The sequence below is a fragment of the Chamaea fasciata genome, unplaced genomic scaffold, assembly GCF_029207755.1.
Source record: "Chamaea fasciata isolate MVZ Bird 193981 ecotype frontalis unplaced genomic scaffold, bChaFas1.0.hap1 SCAF_1, whole genome shotgun sequence".
In the NCBI taxonomy this organism is placed as follows: domain Eukaryota; kingdom Metazoa; phylum Chordata; class Aves; order Passeriformes; family Sylviidae; genus Chamaea; species Chamaea fasciata.
This window is the reverse complement of record NW_027094086.1, coordinates 49,800,365-49,819,163: the sequence shown is the minus strand read 5'-3', so window position 1 is coordinate 49,819,163 and position 18,799 is coordinate 49,800,365. Positions and strand designations below refer to the sequence as shown.

At 37.7% G+C, this 18,799-nt stretch overlaps 1 protein-coding gene and 1 long non-coding RNA gene across 10 annotated transcripts in view; one reads left to right on the top strand and one right to left on the bottom strand.

Annotated features, from left to right (window-relative positions):
• Positions 1 to 18,799, top strand: part of DLGAP1 (DLG associated protein 1) — a 403,833-nt gene that overhangs the window by 273,332 nt on the left and 111,702 nt on the right. For all 8 annotated transcript variants that reach the window (XM_066183026.1, XM_066183018.1, XM_066182983.1 and 5 more), the window contains one exon: positions 7,853 to 8,067. In XM_066183026.1, coding sequence (XP_066039123.1) covers positions 7,853 to 8,067 — 215 coding nt within the window. The remainder of the gene's footprint in view (positions 1 to 7,852; positions 8,068 to 18,799) is intronic.
• Positions 8,804 to 9,679, bottom strand: LOC136289349 (uncharacterized). Of its 2 annotated transcripts, none has more exons than XR_010720768.1 (3): positions 9,505 to 9,679; positions 9,193 to 9,415; positions 8,804 to 9,115 (listed from the first exon to the last, which is right to left on the bottom strand). It is a non-coding gene; the product is annotated as an uncharacterized lncRNA (long non-coding RNA). The 2 variants fall into 2 exon arrangements; XR_010720770.1 differs by having other exon boundaries at positions 8,804 to 9,091.

The window sequence follows — 18,799 nt, the reverse complement described above, 5'->3', positions numbered from 1 at the left end:
TCTAATTTTGCTTTGCTGACATAACCCCAGCCTGCTAACTGGTTTGTTAGGAAATCTTAAAGGCTTCCTGATCTGTAGCAATTCAGCTTCCAGAAGATGAAATTCAAGACTATGACCTTGATTTCATATCCTAAGGGACACTGCTGTAGAACACAGGTGACCATTTGGTGACCATTTGGAGTTTCTGAGAAGACACACTATGATGTTTTGAAACCAGGACAGTTTCCTTATAGCCAAATGAAAGCTTATTTCACAGGTATATAACATTGCTGTAATCTTAAAGAAATCATAGTAAAAGTGTCAGTAAAGTCTGTCCACTGGCCACTAAAATGTGACTGAAGCCAACAGCCAGCAGGAGGTGGGGATTTAAGGGCATCACTTAGAGCTGCTGCCTGTAAGAGCACATTAGCAAAGCACCAGAGATTACTGAGTTACAGTCAGCCAAAAGAAACAGCATAAGGACTGCTTCTCAAAATGCTCTCCCCACCACATCTGTTTTCTTCCAAGGATACAGATTCAGCTGCATATTCTCCACCCACTAGCCAGTTTCCTGCTGTCTGCTTGATGGTGGGGTTGTGCTTGTGTGTAGTGAAAGAAAGGTAAAATGGCATCTCATCTAATAGTATTGCTTTGGATGCCAACCAGTCGCTGTATGCAGGTGTTGAAGTGACTCACCACAAAAGAAGATATAAAGAAGAAATGAAAGAACTTTTCTCTATTGCTAGTCATTGAAAGCGTCCTTTCAAGGTTTGGTATTTGTGTTAGCAGTCATCCTGTCATCCTTAATTGGGCAAGTAACCATATGTCATTATAACCAATGGCACTGAATGCTTCAAGGGTACTGCAAAAGATGAGAATGAATGTCTGCCCTTGGCCACTGGAGAATATCATCCACGAGTATCACTGAAGCAGTTCTAGTTTGAGGTCCTGTCCAAGAGCCCTGCTCTGTGACCTTCAGTCATGTTCACCTTAGCTAATGGATGGTGCAGTTGCTTCTTGGCTTCCTTTCTGCAGAAGGTGTTTAGGGGGGGCAAACTTGTGAGGCAATGGATGGAGTCACTGTATCGGTGTGCCCCTCTTCACAGTTGCTTGGATTCTTACACATGAAGGAGAAAAATTTATCTGGAATCAAGATGTGGTAATTTCATTTAGAAGACGCACATTCCTCTTCATAAAATGGAGTGTGAATCAGATTAATGAGCCAGTGGTCAAGACACCTTTTGGTGAATGAACATCGTAAACTGGAGTGGTGCTTGAAGAATTTTGTCTATTGGCTGACTCTCTCAGGATTCATACTGGTTTAGAAGACTTTCCAAGCTACTGTTATGTGAAGGAAGATTTCAGTTCTTCATCCTGTTTGTTCAGGTTTGATGCAAGGGGTAGGCACAGGATAGAAGAAGTAATGCTTCATCTTGGACAGGTCTTAGTTCTGGTGTTAATTCCCCTTTTGTCAAAAAATGTGGAGATAAGTCAGCTAAATTAAATTAATTTATAGTAGAACATGATTGCTTAAATAGTACAAGCCGAAGCAAATGTTGCTGCAGATACTGAGCATATTAAATTTATCCTAAATAAAGGCAACCCTCCTAACTGCCTTTTTGAAAACACTTGAGGCTTATGAAACATATATTTTTCTTTCTGCTTTCTAAGGCTTCCATTTTATTTGCATACTTCAGTGATCCTTAACATATGCACACTGATAGAAAGAAATGCTGCTCATCCTTATTGGTCTGATTAATTCAATATTCACGAGTGCTAGGAATACTCTCAGTAAGTGGAAGATGGCAATTTAAACTTCCTTTACAGCACAAAGAAGAGGCATAATAATGGCTAAGGAGACCAAATTGCATGGGTTTGAAAAATCTGCACTGAGCAGTCATTAGGCATTGTTCTTCAGTTGTGTGATTTCATTTCATTAAGTATTTGCATACTAATAGAAAGCTAAAGTTACAAGTCTACTGCTGTGAGTGGTGGTTAGCCACTCCTTCCAGTCCTTTTGTTTACTTCTATAGTCATCCACATTGCTTTTTGCAAAGAACAGGAAGAAGCTTTAATGATTTCAGCTGCAATAAACCAAAGCAAACTAGAGATCAATTATGAACTTAATATGCTATAGAGATAGTCTGTTTGCTATTTCATCCAGCAAGGTAAGTTAATAACTATTTGGGGGGGGGGGGGGGGAATAAAAAATAAAAAAAGGAAATTAGGTATTCTAATTTATTTGTTTAGAAAATTAATTAAAAATGTTTTCTTTCCCTTTGTCATTACAGTCTGGGCTTATTTCACATACTACTACATGTGAGCTTATGAAGTGAATGTTTGAAAACTATGGGGCCAGTATACCTGTTTCTTTTGTTTCTTTATTAGGGGTCCTAGACTATCTGTTAAAAAATCCAGTTCCTTTATGTCAAAAAAGCATTAAAGGAAATGACAAGTCAGTACAACCTGGCTAATGACAAAGTGTGAAACTTGCTGAGCAACATAAATTTTGTTAAATATTGGGACAGATAATCTATACACTAAATAATGCTAAATCCAGGTAAAATGTTGGCCAGTAGCAGTACTTCATCTTTATAGTCTGCTCTGTTTACAAAAGAATGTTATATCAGCCATTTAATCAAAAGAAAGAAACTGTTGTCAGGCTTAGTGTTTATACATGCAGCAATCTGTTGCCAGGGGTTTAGCTGAATTTTTAAGTTTCAGTGAGCTGCATGGCTCAGAGGCCTTTGCTGAATATTTTCTATCTCTATTCAAGTAATAATGGTGTTCTGTTTCACTATGCTTTTTGTGCAAGTGAATTACGCTCCTGATTTCTAGGCTTGTAAAGATTTGTACATGAGCTTAAAGATAATTTAGAGAATGAAATGTTTCCAGGATCATTATTACTTCGATAGTGTGAATAATAATAGTTCTATTTTAATAAAAACAATGTTCATTTTTAGATCTGAGTTTAGCTCTTCCCCCTTTTTAAAGAGTTTAAAGAGTTAAAACAATCATGCAAGTGATGTTCTCTCTTGATATTCTGATACTGGAAAAATGGTATTGCCAAGGTAATTGGATAATATGATTTTCTTAAAAGCATGAAACAGTTTTATCTCAAGTGTGTCAATCTTAATCCCATTAATCTTCTAAGGCAGAAGATACCGTGCATTTGCACTTGTGTGCAGTGTAGTGTGTGACCTTGCAAGGCATAATATTGGCCATTCAAATAAAGTAAGAGCCTGTGGAAATATTTGTGCAGACCCCTTGACTCAAAAAAGTAAGAGAGCTGGAGGTTCACATAGACATTTCTCCCAGCATTTTTTCCAGACCAACAGAAGAAATCACACTACAGGATGTGTAGTACCATATGTGTGGAAACAGAATGTATGAAATAATCTGATTGATTTTATTTTTGCAGTTTGCATTTTGGAGAGGGCTTTATGTTTTACTTTTTCCTCATAATATGAAACACTTTGTTGCAACAGTGAACTGCACTGTCTGCATGAGCTCTTACGGCCATGTCTGTTACAGCCAATACTTTTTAGGCACCAAAAAAGCACTCTGAAAATCAGGTCACTTCTTTTAATAGGTATTGCTTGAGGTATTTGACTAGAGGCACTGCACTATTAAAATGTTGACATTATTTTATCTGCCTGAAATGAAAGGAAATGCTGAGCTTTAAGGGTTGTTTGTCCTAGTCAAGTAAGACACAGACAGAGACCCTTTCATAGAAAGTATTAAAATTCTTAATAACCGAGGCAGAACTTCTAAAGTGTTTCTTTATCCTGCAAATGCACTTTATCAGTTATATGATGCCTCAGTTTTCTCCTACACCAAATTCTGAAATCAGGGTTTCTTGCTCTTGTGAATGTGATATAAGAAATAAGAAAAAATAAGATAAAGGGGAGCTGGACCCAAATTTTCATCTACAAAACCAATTATATACTGAAATTTTACTGTAAACAAACAATAAAAAAGTAAAAACAGTATTTATAAAAATACAAACCAGAAAAAAAATTCCATGGACAGAACTTTATCTAAAATAGCTTTTTTAATCAAATATCCATGCCATTCTTGTATGGCAGCTTTGTCTAGGCAGGTAAGATAGTTTGTACAAATACTCTGGGTTCCTCAGTGTGTTCCATGAAATTAAAAGCACATCTGGGTTGGTATTTTAGTCTGTTCTCTAAATCTGGATGACTTTTTAACCACAGCCATCCTTTCCTCTTTGCCACACACAGGGTTTACCCTTAAACCCATAATATGATAATGGAAGTTGGTTCACTTTTGTGTTATTTTCCTTGGTTTTGCTCATGCAGGTGACTTCCAATACCCAAACCAGCCAGTGAGTTTGTGGCACTCACTGGGGCTCTCTGTGTTAAGAGCTCAGCTTTCTTTCTCTGTAATTAGTGTTTTGGGTTTTTTTAATGGAAAAGCTACTGAAAACGTAGCAGTTGTTTTTTAGTGATTGCTCACTTTATTGATAGGAGCAGAGCTCAAACTAGAAACTTCCAATCACATCATACAAATTGAATGACTAGAGCAATGCATTCAAAAACTCATCATGGTACACAGTGTTTGCATGTGTAAATAGAAAGTAAGGGTTAAATCCACTGCAACCAGCATTCAAAACCTGGCCTATGGCATCTAAATAATTTTGAGAAGCTTTGGGATAAAAGGTCTTGTATGTGTACTTGGGGTTATTGACAACAGAACTCAATAATTCCAAAGTAAGGGTTTCCACAGTAACTATATCTCCTCATTGGTATTGCACTTATAAACTATGGCATTAAATTTAACAGTGTATCTGTTGTTTAATAAAACTAGAAGTGTTCAGCTTGCCTGAATTATGGGCGCTGTATGAACATTTTATCTTTATCTCCCCTGACTTTTTCTCCATTAAAGACACCAACCTTAACAATATACTAACATAGTTTATTTAGTGCGTTAAAGATTAATTTATCTTAATGAGTGAAAGCAAAGATCTTCAATTGAAGTATAATGAATAAAATATTAAACAGATCAAAGTGCATATCCTCTGAGAATTCACAGATTCTCTACATACTCTGACAAGTAGCTGCCTAAAACCTGATTGGAAATACACCGTTACAGGTTTTAAGCTGCTGACTAAAGTCTGAGCATGGCATCAAAATACCAGCAGAGCTTGATTCTACTTACTTATCTTAAATTCTTTTTTGTACGAGTGATTTGAAAACTCAAGGTTTTACACTGACAAGCAGAAGCTGTAGGTACCAAAATGTGTGTGAGAGGTGGTATGAATATAGGTTGTATACTCACTATGTTCTAGGCCCAGGACTAATGCAAGAGTAAGACCTGAAAAAAAAAAAGTTATATTCTGTCTGTCTTAAGTGACTAAGGGAGGAATGTAAATACTCTCTACTCTTCTATATCAAAAATCAAAACTGCTGCTGAGTGTTACCTTCATATTGAAAGCATCAGATTTCCAGATCTGGTATCTAGGCATAAACTTAGAAGCCACAGAATTAAAATACTGTTTGGTTGGGTTTTTTTTTTTTAATGTCAAAAAATATTAGAGCTCTTCATTCAATCCTGTTCTTCCAGTAGATTCTGTTAGTACTTAGTACTCCTAGTCTTAGTTAAAGCTTTACCCTTTCCTAGAGGAAATTTTCAAGAGTTTTTATGAGTACTTATTCAGTAATATCCTATAGATGCACAATTCTGCATGTCATTATTCAGTAAAAAAACTGGAATTGGAACCATATTCCTGCCTTAAGGAACTTAGATTCTTGGAGCCCAAGAAAATAAATTTTAAAATAAACAAAACAACCAAACAAAAACATATACACACACACACACACACAAAAATCCACAACAACAAACCTTGCATGCTGATGGAAGATAAGAATTGTAGAGCCATTAGCTTAAGTATATTTAAAGACAATATGGAAAATTACTTTTAAAGGGCACAAGGAAAGAATTAGTTAAATAAAACATGGAGCAATTGAGAACACCCAAGTCCTGAGAAGGAAGACTGGGTCTTTAGAAAGCGTATTGATAAAGGTGCAATCTAGATTAGATCTCCAGTATTAAATCTTCAGTCCTTTGAGGAAAATACTGAAGGTCCAAATGAGTTTCAAGGCTGGACTTGACCAAGAGAGAATGGGGAAAACAGAACACAAGAAGAAGGACTTTCTGAGCCTGGCAGCTTAAGGAAGGCCCTAAATCATTATATCAGAAGCAGGAAAAGAAAAACCAATGAAGGAAGAAGGTTGGCGCAGTCTTGGGTTTTGAAATCATCAGGAAACAAAGCAAAGAAATAGGCTGCAAATTGTTTAATTAATAAAACAATATAAATAGTTAATTAGAACTAGTAATAAGCCTACAAGGGCATAGGACCATTAGATGTCTTTGTTCCTTTGTATAGCACAGTGGATTTAGGGTTGCAGTTTATAGCAGTATAGATTGATTAAAGGACACAAAAAGGCCATAAAAATTTATTTGTATTAAGAGTAACATTTGAAAGGCCTTGCAGCCTCTGCTCTTAGACTTACGTTTGTAGTGGGAATCAACAGCTAAGCCATTAGCAAGCATTCCAATGTTTTAGTTTTGGTTGTCTAAACATACTGGCACGTATATGCTTTAGCTGAAATCTGCCAATGGGATTCACAAGATCCTCAGCTGAAGGTAAATGCTGATGAAAAACAAACTTCTCACAGAAAAGATTATTCTGCTGGGGAGAGTATTTGTAATTTGCAAGACAAATTTAGTAACCCAGATTCATGCCTCCTTATTTAATGTGGCTTGTAAGGTTTTCTGAGCATTATAGCTATGGCTGCTTTATAGAGTTGATTCACTCACAAGAATCAGAGAAGGAGCAAACTAAAAATTCACAACTGCTTGTATTTAAGTCTAACACAAAATTTGTTTAACTAAAAAACCCTTTTGCAGATTCACCTTTAGATAAAAATGGTGTTTCTGCAAAAAAGCTTCAAAGACCCTGCTCCACTGCATGTTGTTTCTGCAGTTACAGGAAAGAGCAGGATGCTGATTTATGTGGTCAGAAGCCCCAGGAGCAGAGGGAGGGAGACAATGGGTGGGCAAGAGCACTCTGCTCTTGGTTTGTCCTTTGTTATGTCTCAAAATCTCATGAATGCACATTCGAACTGTTCCAGATTTCCAATACAAAGAAGGGACAGCAGTGACTTCAGATCAAGAGAAATAATACACGTCATTAAAAAGAAGAAAAAGAAAGGAATAAAGGGTTGTAGGACTCGGACACCCAGACCAACAGAATTCAAAAGGAGCCTCACTGCGAGCTGCAGATGTGCAATTGCACCAATTAAGCTATAGAAGCAATAGTAGTAAAATTTCACTCTTGCAAACCTACTTTTATGGTGATTAGTGCATAGCTCCACTAATTTGAAATGTATCTTGAGCCAAAATCATCCCAGTGAATGTTCCTGTGTACACTCTGTCAAAAAAGATTGTCATTTAGGGATTCGTATTTCAGCTTTTGTGCTTCCCCAAAGATGTTCAATATGTTGAGCTGAGCCAAAAAATACTCTGATCTGGTTTGTAAAGGCTTTGAATGAAAATATCTGAAAACACCTGAGTTTTTTCCAGCCTGGTATTAAACCTAACCAAGCCTTCTATGTCAGCATGTTTGCTAGAAACTTCCCAGAGAAGTAATGGAAAATAGCAAAGAACTCCAGAGGTGCTTGTGACTATGCAGAGTGAGAAGTGGGCCTCCGTTGCAGCAGCAACCCAGGGTCAAATGAGATTAAGAAAGGGCCTTTGGCCATCAGAGTTTTTGTTGTGGCTCTGTTGTGGCTTACCAATAATATCAGGGAGGAGTGTCCTAACAAGAGGTTTTTGTTCATCACTTCAGGTTCCTCAGGATGAATGGAGTGGGTACACTCCACGAGGAAAAGATGACGAGATTCCCTGCCGCCGGATGCGTAGTGGCAGTTACATCAAAGCCATGGGGGACGATGACAGTGGAGACTCAGACACAAGTCCGAAGCCTTCTCCAAAGATTGCTGCACGCAGGGAGAGTTATCTCAAGGCCACCCAGCCATCCCTTACCGAGCTCACCACCCTCAAGTAAGCCCATGTTCTGCTGTAGACATACAGCTCTCCATTAAGACATACATTTATTATGTTTGTTTCTTTTCTTTACATTTTCCATGTTTTCTATGTTTGTTTCTTCTCTTTACTTCTAGCTACCAGTTCAGGAACATATTTGAACAAGCGTGTTCAGTCATGCTTATTTTTGCATGGGTTTTTTTCTGAACAAGAGTAAATCTGGGAGTGTATTTCAATGTTATTCTGAAAAGGAACCTGCACTATGAATTTGCGAAGTATTTTAACCTGTTAGTGTTAAGTGAGCATCCAGGTACGTACAGTAGGTGTGCTCTTTGAATGCTTATTCAAATACAGCTTTGGCCTGCAAAAGCTTTGTATAACTGTGTATTTATATATACTCAACATGTGAAATTAGCCCTAAGATAGTCTTTGCAGCTCCAGAGAGAATCTGACATTTAATTAAAAAGAACAAAGACCATCTGAAAGTATACAAACCCATGTTTTCCACTCAGAATTGCAGTGTATTTTGTGAAGAACCAAAAATGCTTTTTTTTTAAATTGTTTATGAAAGCTTTAGCCAAAAGAAATCATGAGTTTGTGGGTTTTTAAATGTTACTATTTGTTTTTCCTTTATTTGGGCCTTCTAAAAAAGCCACCCAAATTGTCAGGAAAATTGCACAAATGGACAATTTTGTATTAACATTTTATTTTAATTGATTCTAAATTGGAAAGGTCCCTTAAAGCATGAAAATAAATTATATCCGTAAAAGAAAAGACTGTGGTTTTAAAATCAACAATTGTTTCTGTCTTCTTCTAAATTCTTAGCTATAGCAGTGAATCATAGTTCACTGGACCAAAAATAACCCAATTTTATTGTAACTTGCCTAAGGCTGTGGCTTTTAAATAGGGGGAAAAAATAAAAAGGATCTCTATCTCTTCTGGTATCCATGATCAGTGACAAAAGACTCCTTCTGCATTTCCTTCATTAAATTCTTCTCCTTCCTTGTCCTTCTCTACCCCATTTTTTTCACGGAGGCCTTATCTGAGAAACAGATTTTAGAGAAAACTGTTTGATCCTTGTTAAGAATGCCATGCTCTTGACATTAGTGAATAGACCAGCAGAAGAAAAGCAAGCTTACTTACTTGCTTGCCTGCCTGCCTGTGTCTCAAGGGAAGCCTGGGATTGCTTCTTCTCTGTCTTTCCATTAGTGTCCACAGGAGAAAGCAATCTCATTTTCTGCAGGGATTTTCATAATCTGGCTGGCTTTTGCTCAAGGGATCCAGTGATTCCTTTCATCATCCAGAAGACTTTACCACATCCTTTCCTGAGCCAAAACTCCTCCTGTGAGATCAGTCATTGCAACCTCTGCAAGGTGAACATGAATGTTATTTACCACCACAAACTCCGTCCAGCCATGCTTCATGCATGGACACACTTTCAGGAAAAGAGCTTACTCTTTTTGAGTTTTTAGAAGCATGCTTCCCAGAGTTCCATAGTATATGTAAAGCACAATGAATCACAATGAGTGTATTTGCTCCTGGTCATTTCTGTTCTCTGTAGATACAAGATTTGAAAAAAATACAGATTTATGAAAAATCAAAACTCCTGCATGTCACTGTTTAGCCATGGAGGACGTCAGACCAGAGATGCCAGGCAGCAGAAGCTCTTAACTTTCAAGTCATTGTAATTCAGCAATAGGCTTGCATAAATACCTAATTTCCCATGTTTTTTAATCACTTCCTATTTAGGAAAGCTTTTAGGAATGTGCCTGATTTTAAGTTACACTCTGTAAAATTCATGTAAGTTTAGGAGCTGTGCAGAAGTAGGATGTAAACCATAGGGTAGAAGAAGGAAGGAAAATGGTAAATGGTAGTAAAACAAAAAAGAGGAGAAAGCGTGAAATGACTTTTTTTTTTCAATGGCTTTGCAGCATAAACTGGGAGGAAATGGAATTATTTCTGTTAATCTATGCTGATATTTTAAAGAAATATCTCTTCTTGAGAAACCTTTCACTTTCAGAGACAATTTGTATAATACATAATTATGCAGTGCTTTCATTACTTTCTGCTGAACATGATAATTTCTGGGGGTTTTATGAGAAACAGCTGAGTGTCAGCTCTGGGAATTGAAGTCTTCTGTTAAGCTAGGTCTTTGCAGACTTCTTCATACTTTCTTAATAGTGTGACTTGACCTTCACAATGGCATTAGTTTTTCATCCCATGGCTACGCTGATTACTCGAGAGTTATGTTAGAGTTTTGCAGGTGTGTTGGACAGAGACTTAACTAGGGCCCCTAACTCACGGAATATAGGTCATCAAGCAATTGTGTGATGTGTGATAACAAGTTATTTCCTTGGCTTGCTGTTGACTTGGGTTCAATTTGCACCTGAATAAGAGCTTTGTGGAAATGAGCCAAAGACTGATCTAGGCAGCAGGCAGCCTTTTAGTATTGCTAGTGGACCTTCTAGCTGACCTTGAAGGGTATTATTAACACTATAAACCTGAGTGGTATTTCACTCCTTTAATTATGGGTTTTTTCTGTCCGTGAAGAACAAAGCACACCGTGAAAGCAGTGTTTCTACAGCAGTAGTTGTCAGGGATCTTCCTGATGCACAGTTCTTTCTGCTACTCTTTTTCTCAGTTTGCTGTATGCAGTCTCTAGTTGGCTGCACTTTCATCTCTGGCAGAGCAAGCGACTTTAAAACATGTTCCCTTTTGCGTTCACTGTTGTTTTTTGAAGGGATTTTTCATCTTTGGGGACTTTTCCTCTCTGACTCCTTTAAGTCTAATATTGGTCTCACAGCCCACGCTGTTCCTCCCACCTACCTACCTACCATTGCTCATGCGCCTACTCCTCTAAGAAAGTATTTTCATTATTACCAATGTTTCTTTTTATATAAGGAATAACCTTTGAACAGCACAATTTCTCATATCTCCTTTACATAATACAAATTTCTTTTCCCAGTTCTGCTGAGGATTTTTTCCCTGCCATACCATACAGTCTCCTTCCTTCAATTTTCCTCCATTGCCATGGTTTCCATGTGGTTACAGCACATGTGTCAAATGCTGTGGTACCATTCCGGGTAAAGCACAGCTTGCTGTGATTTTGAAATACACACCTCCGCTGCTGCATTCTCATTATCCTATCAGGAAATAAGCAGATTTTTTTCTCTGTCTTTGCTGGCAGTATGCTTTTAGTGTTTAAGCTTTCACAGTCTAGATAAACTGATTCAGCTAGAAAAAAAAAAAAGTGGTGTTTTCTTGCCGTTCCTAAGAAGTGGCAAAAGTTTATCTTTCACTTGTAAGCAGATTGAAAATGGACCAATTAGCAAACTTCTAAAGAAGGTGCAGGTGACAGGTAACTGACAATTCTGTTGCACCTGAGCTTGATTCAGGACATATTCTTTCACTATTTATATGTACCTTGTTTATGTTCAGCATGTTTTTTGTTGGGATAAAAAGGTATGCAATTGCATTGTTATCCACATGCCAACTTGTCGCCTCCAGCTTCCAGTAACTCTTAAATCCATTGGCCAGCTATTACCAAGTTTGTTAGAGAGACTGAAATCTGAAAGATAGGAAGTTCCAGAAAGCTTTATCAAGATACGTAGCTGGATAAGGCAAAGAAGGATCTGCAGCCATCCCTTTGGTTCTTTTGAAGGACTATGGGCAAAGTAGCTGGTGGGTTAGCACAAGGAATAACATGATGGCAGTGTTTTCCCCACTAAAATGATAAGGAATATGGAAGGGACTGGAAAACTCTGCTGAGGACAAGAGGGCTGAGAGATGGATCCTGTCACCATAGGTTTTCTACTCCATTTTCCCCCTTTCCTCTTCTCCACTGCAGGCACACTCACTGCTTAAAATACAGATTCAAACTATGCTTCTTAACTCATTATTGCTGTTGTTGTGGGGACTTCATCCATTTGAATATTTTGGGTTTTTGTTTGTTTGTTTGTTTGTAGGGGGTTTTGTAACATATTACAGAACTTAATGGTAATTTATTTGTAGACATGGATTTTAGATTAAATACAGTTGCAGAATTTTTCTTTTGAACTCATGTTTGATCACATAAACTTTTTTCTGAGACAAGTTGTACTCTGTGATCACTAGTGAATTGAAAATTTTAATGATCCTGATACTTTGTATATGCATTTGTAGAATTTATGTAAAAAGGATAGAAGAAGAACAGAAATGAGGGGTTTTTCTTAACAAATCTTTATTTTCAAGGTATTTTACTAGGCATGTGATATTTTTCCAGTCAGCTGTGATTAGGAGAAATACAGTTATAAACACCAAAACCCCTTTTTAATGCACACCAAGTTTCACGACTGATGATGATGAGAGCATGTGAGCATATAAGCATTAGACTTTTCTCCTTTTTATCCCACGGTAAAGAATTTTTTCTATATAAACTCCATCATAGCTGCATCTTTTCCTATGATTTACTGTATAGCTTACTTACAGTGACCCAAACAATTCCTACCTTTAAAATTTATCAGAGACATTCCAAAAATATTATCTCAAAATAGGGGCATGTTATTGGTTTACACCCACTTTTATATTTTTATGTGTTAATCAAATAGTGTAAGTACTTTCTACTTGGATATTTATGGGAATCTAGAGACAAAATTGTTTAGCAAACCAAATCACAATAAATTAACAAGCTCAATTAAGTGGTACAATATGTTAGCAAGCTTAGTAGCAGTGACAAGAGCAATGAGAAAGAGGTAGATCTGATTTATACATCATGAACTCAAATTTCCACATCACCTCACTGAGAATTGATCAAGTCAGTTCCTGGAGGACAAACCACCAAGCTGGAGTCAACCTATATTACTCACTAAATCTTGTCAGAGTTGCAGCACCAACTCTGCTAGGATGACCTGGAAGGAAAATCAAACCACTCCATTGTTACTTAGTATAAGACATATTTCAAGATTTCCTGGTCCTCCTAGAAGTGAGCCTTGGGAAGTGTCTGCACTGAGGGAAATGATAAGGGTTGTATGGATAATCTTAGCCTGAAATAGTGCCCAGGATGTTCTGTCATTTGAGCAAACTGAAGCTGATGTCCTTACACTACACTTAACCATAAGGCACATCATAAATCCTTAATTTGAAAACCATCCCAGTCCTGGGAATGAGTGCCTATTTACTTTGTGATGTTTCTATATTACTATAATATACTCCAATATATCCAGGGGGAAAACAAAATCATATAAACAAAAGTACACTTCTTATTTCTTTTCTTTTTCTTTTTTTTCTTTTTTTTTTCTTTTCTTTTTTTCTTTTTTTTTTTTTTTTTTTTAATGAGGTAGTGTCCTCATTCTGCTGAAGTGATCTGATCCAGATCACAGATGGGGGAAGGGAGAGGTGGTGCAATACCACATTTTCATTATGGTGAATATTTTTAGACACATGCAGGAAAGCTTGTTAATTTTCTTCCTTGCTGAGCGACTTCCAATTAGGGAACAATGACTTCACTAATTAGTACAAAAGGAATAAGTCTGATTAATCTTTTACTAGTGTTTTACAATATGTTTTCAGTACAGTTGGTGTAATTTTTTCATGTTGCAGTCTCTTTCATTTTTACCAAACCTGTAGCTAGCAAAAAAATGCTTTCCATGTTCCTTGAGGTGTGTTTTGTTTCTTTCCTTGAACAGGGAGGGGGTTTTTTAAATTTTACATTAAAGAGACAGAAGCATCTCCATGCGCTCTGGACATGCAGCCTGACAAACAGTTCTGGAACTATTACTGGCCTAGGTAGTAACTTTCCCAGCTCACATTCATTGATGCATGATATATTACTTACCTTTTTATTCATACTGTTGTAATCCGTTCTCTTTTCTCTCTGAAACTAGGAGGAAGCTGTTGGACACATTTCTCACTTTTCAGGCTTGTGTGTCAAGTATGATTAAGTTCAGTGAATAATTTGTAAGTCAAAAGAAATTTTCAAGGCAAGACAATGAAAAATATATTTATTTTGAGGTAGTAGGTGGGCATACTTCGGGAGCTAGTGGTTTCCTTATGGCAGCTGACATCTGTTTTGTGTATATGATGTTTAAGGTGGAGAGGATATTGATTTATTGGAGGATCTTTGAGCTTGGAGCTTTTAATGAACAGTTGTTAGTGATGGATTTATAAAGCACATTCAGTCAGTTAAGGTTTAGTATCACTGATGGGCACAAGAGAAATCTTGTGCTCCATGGCAGCTTCCCTTCAGGGTTTTGTATCCCCCATATACAGAGGTATGGCTGATTTCACAGCACAGAAGTGAACCCACAGTCATCTGTGGAGACAGGACATCCCTACATTTCACTGCACAGGATATGGGTAGGATGAACACTCCACCTCTCTGCTTCTGTGATGGTCCCCACCAGTTTATCTTGCAATGAAAATGAGATTCTCTGGATATTACAGTCTCACTGGTAGCAGTCATTGCTTATCACATTGTAAAATCTAACTTTCTATTAGTCCACACCTAGCTACATATGACCTGTTATGTCAGTATTATCATCCTTGTGTAAATATTACTTCTTGTTTCTCTGAGATAAGAAGTGAAAATTTTGTTGTAGTCTGTGATGTTATTTTCCCACTTGTACTTTTACCCTTACTCGCTGAAATTTGAGGCAATCATACTGTTAAAATAAACTTGCATAAGGATATCCATAGTATCATAGAATGCTTTCGGTTAGATTGATACCTGAAGTTTTAGCTTTCGTGTTTTTCAGATTTTGTGCTGCCTAGGGGTGTAGTTCTGAGCCTCGTATTAAGCGTTAGTAAGCTCTCTTCACAGAGTAGGCAGACAAAACAAATCCTTTTCGTGCTGAAGACCAAGGATGAGTACAATTTTCAGGCCCAAAAGCATAAACAGTGGACTGAAGAGAGAAGCAAGAAGGATCATCCTTCACAACTCAAAGCTGTATTGAACAATTAAACCCCAATATGCAAAGGGACCAAAATTTGTGAAACTGTAAGACCTCGTGACCGGTCATCCATTTTGTGACCATTTTAAGTCCATCTCTGGTGTACCTCTGGCCAGGCTCTTGCCCAAGGTGTATCCTAAAGGCCTTTCAATAAATATCTACTTTATTCTCTAGCTCCGTCCAGTCTCTCTTTCAGGTCAGCCTTCCCAAGGCACCATTTGGGACTTTAAAGATCATCTAGTTCAAACCCCCCACCATGCACAGGGACGCCTTTCACTAGACCAAGTTGCTTCGAAGCCTTCAACACTTCCAGGAATGTGGCATCCACAACTTCTCTGGAAAACCTCTTCCCATACCTCACCATAGGCATAGTTAAGAATTTCTTCCTGATATTTAATCTAGTATCTAAACTTGTCTTTTTTTTTCAGTTTGAATCCATTGCCCCTTGCCTTATCACTACATGCTCTGGTAAAAAGCCCCTCTCCAGCTCCATTGTAGGCTCCCTTTAGGTACTGAAAGGCTGCAATAAGGTCACCCCAGAACATTCTCTTCTCCAGGCATAAACATTGTCAAAACCAGGAAAAACCTATAACTTTCCTAGCCAAAATGTGATTTTTTTGGCAGTACTGTAGGAAAATTTTGGAAGTCAGTAATCTGTAAAAGAAAAGCAGCAACCTCATTGAGATGATTGTCTTATTTGCAGACATGAAAATCCTTGTCCTATGTCTAGTCATCTGCTTCACTTTCACACAAGATTTAGCCTTATATGGAACATAGCTACAGATGAAAGTTAGGCCTTCCAGCATTCTAGCTTCTCTTAATTAAATCCTAGAAACATTTATGTATTTTACAGCAAATTGTGTTGATGAATGCAATGTAACACTGTTGTCTCTTAAGAAGCAAAGCCTATCATTGTACTTTATGTATCAAATGGGCAGTTCTAGGGCTTGTGTTAAGAAAAACAATTATAATTACTGAAGCAAAATGTGTTTTTCAGCCCTCTCTCTCAGTGTATAGTCTTTATAGAGCCAACATGCACATTTGTGTGCAAAACTGGTCTTCTTTATTTTTAGCCCTACTTCTTCCCACATACTTAAAATGCTGCCTCAGAAAGGGAGTTAATAATGTCCAGTGGAGACAGGAAAAAAAATACTGCAAAGGCATGCACAGGCTGTATGTTACGAAAATCTTCCTAGCAGTAATGATAGTTAAGCGTGGGAGTTGATTGCCAAAAGAAATCACTTCACTGGACATTTTCAAGAAAAGGGTAAAAAATGTCTGTCAGAACAAATTTAGATATTGCTGATCCTGCTTTAGGGTAGAAGGAGGGACCAAATGACCTCCTGAAGACCCCTCCAGACCTATCTTTTTTGATTCTCTCTCTGTATTTCTTTCTCAGGCTATTGAATATACCCACTGTCACTATTCTTACTTCCTTTTCTTAACTTATTTTTAAAATGTAAAAATAAAACCCTCATCAGGACTAAATTATTCCTGAAGGCCTGCTGTTGAACAGTAAATATAGATATCCCACCCACAGCAGTGCTGCACAATTCTTTCATGTTCTTTAAATGTTATTTCATTTCTAGTGTTTTGAAATCATGTTCCCACTGCTGCCAGCCATACCATGGCTTGACCCTTGGTATGTGATCTCATGCTATCTGGTTTAGTTTGCTGAGGGGAGCTCAGCTGATGTACTGAACCTGCCATGCAGAAAATTCACAAGCATAAAAAGAGATGTGCGTTTGCAAAAAAATCAGTCTGGTGTCCCCAATGTTCTGCATAACAAGACAAGCAAACAGGCAACAATAATTAAGTTAACTATTCATAATAATTTTCTCTTCTGATCAGCTAGAAGTGCAATCGTTTTTCACTGTGAAATGGTGGATTTCTTTCAGGTTAAAAATGGAAAAAGTTAAAATAGTGTACATGGCTTTACTTTTAATGTGAAAATATAAGACAGTGCTTCTGCTGATGTGTTTTGGGATCTTCCCTTAATCTGCATCTTATCAGGGTGAGAGAAAGAGAGATTAAGATGAAAACTTGATCTACTCTTACAAATAAAAGATACTATTACTATCTAAGTCGTGTTGATACCCAGTCATTTGTTTCTTCTATTTTCTTGTGCTTGTATTACAGTTACGATAGGGCAAGTTTCAGCTAAATTTAGTAATTCTCTGCTGGCTTGGGTGCAGGGTGAAGAGTGGGAGCATGGGGCAGCAAAGAAAGTGTATGGCCCCTGTAATAGGTGCAGCATCAAATACTACTCTGCTTCCTGTGACACAAGTGAATGAAAGTTCATCTGAAGAGACCTGATGTTTTAAAATCTCCTCTCCTCCTAAAGAAGTTATAAATCTTTTTAGGAGTGCGGAAATGAGGGAAAATCCTTAAAGGCTTTTTCACATTTACCCTTTCTTACCCATTGCACACCACCAGGGCACAGAACCATCACACGATATCTGTTTAATCTGCTGGTGTGGGAGAAAAAAAATTGTTGAAAGCACCTTTGAAGCAGCTACTGCGCTCTTGTGAGGGTTTTCTGTGGTTCCATCTGCAGCTGAGCTACACAGCAATTTCCATTCCCCTCCAGAAGGGCTGTGCTACCAACCAGCCTGCACCCCAGCTGCCCAGCAGCTTTGCCTCCAGCAAGCCCAGCAACTGCAGAAAGCATTAACTGGTTTTGTCATCCCCAAATGCCAGCAGCCACTTCCACAGCACCCAAATCCTTCTCTTTCTTCAAGTGATGTTGGGCTGGCAGACATGCTTGAGCTGTGTCTGTGCAGCTCTGCACTGTGACAGTGATGTATCACGCTGAAGGCAATCTCAGGAGATTTCAGGACTAGTATATAAATCTCTCCTGTTTTATATATGACAATCGCTATAGCAAATCTGTGCTAAGCCTTCATTACTCTATGCTTGAAAGGAAACCTTGAGAAACTACTTTTGGGGGGTAGTTCTCCTTGGGTTAGTCCTTAAAATGTTCACAGTTATTATTTATTACTCTATCACACCAAAATAGTTACAATGTAGACATTTTCTAAAACTCTCTCACAATGATCAGTATTTAGTACTGTCTGCATAACAAAACTTAGAAGATGTACTATAATGCCAAATAATATAAGGTTCTTATTTCATTTATTACTCTTCCTCTTTGTTTTACAAAACTTTAAACTGCTACTTTGCTTTTACTGCATTTAAAGAAATAATTTGGTTCTGAACTTTTCATCAAAAATAAGGATAAATACGTAATGCAGAAAACTTAGAAAGACTCCAGGAGAAACGCTGTCAATGACATCAACTGAGTTGTATGTTATGTTTGTAGAAGTGATAAATTTATATTTACAAAAGGTGAAATTTTATGGGAAGACAGTTTCTACTTTGGATAGGTCTTTTCTTCTCTATTCTAGTGGGATGTAACCAACATGTCATTAAACCATCCTCATGAAGTTGAAATAAAAAAATGTTAGAGATCTCAGAAATTCTGACACTGCCTTGTCAATAAGGTCCTATCTAAATCTCTAGCCAAAGATTCCAGCTTTGCACAGGATCTGTTGGACTCATGTCAGCCATGTGGCTGTAGGAGCTGTGAGACAACAGGGCTTTGGCAGAGATATGTTGCTCAGACTGGTTTGAAATACTGGTGAGTCAGGATGTTCCACTGCAGTTATTCAGTCATTTGCTGTTGGGTTGGATGTCATTTCTGGCAGAGGGGTAACTCTCTATTACTTCCCATCCTCTACCACTTCCCTGCCCCCTACAAAAAGATCATTTGACCTAGGGCACAGATTAGTAGTTGTTTACCTGTGATGAACAAGTTTGAATTG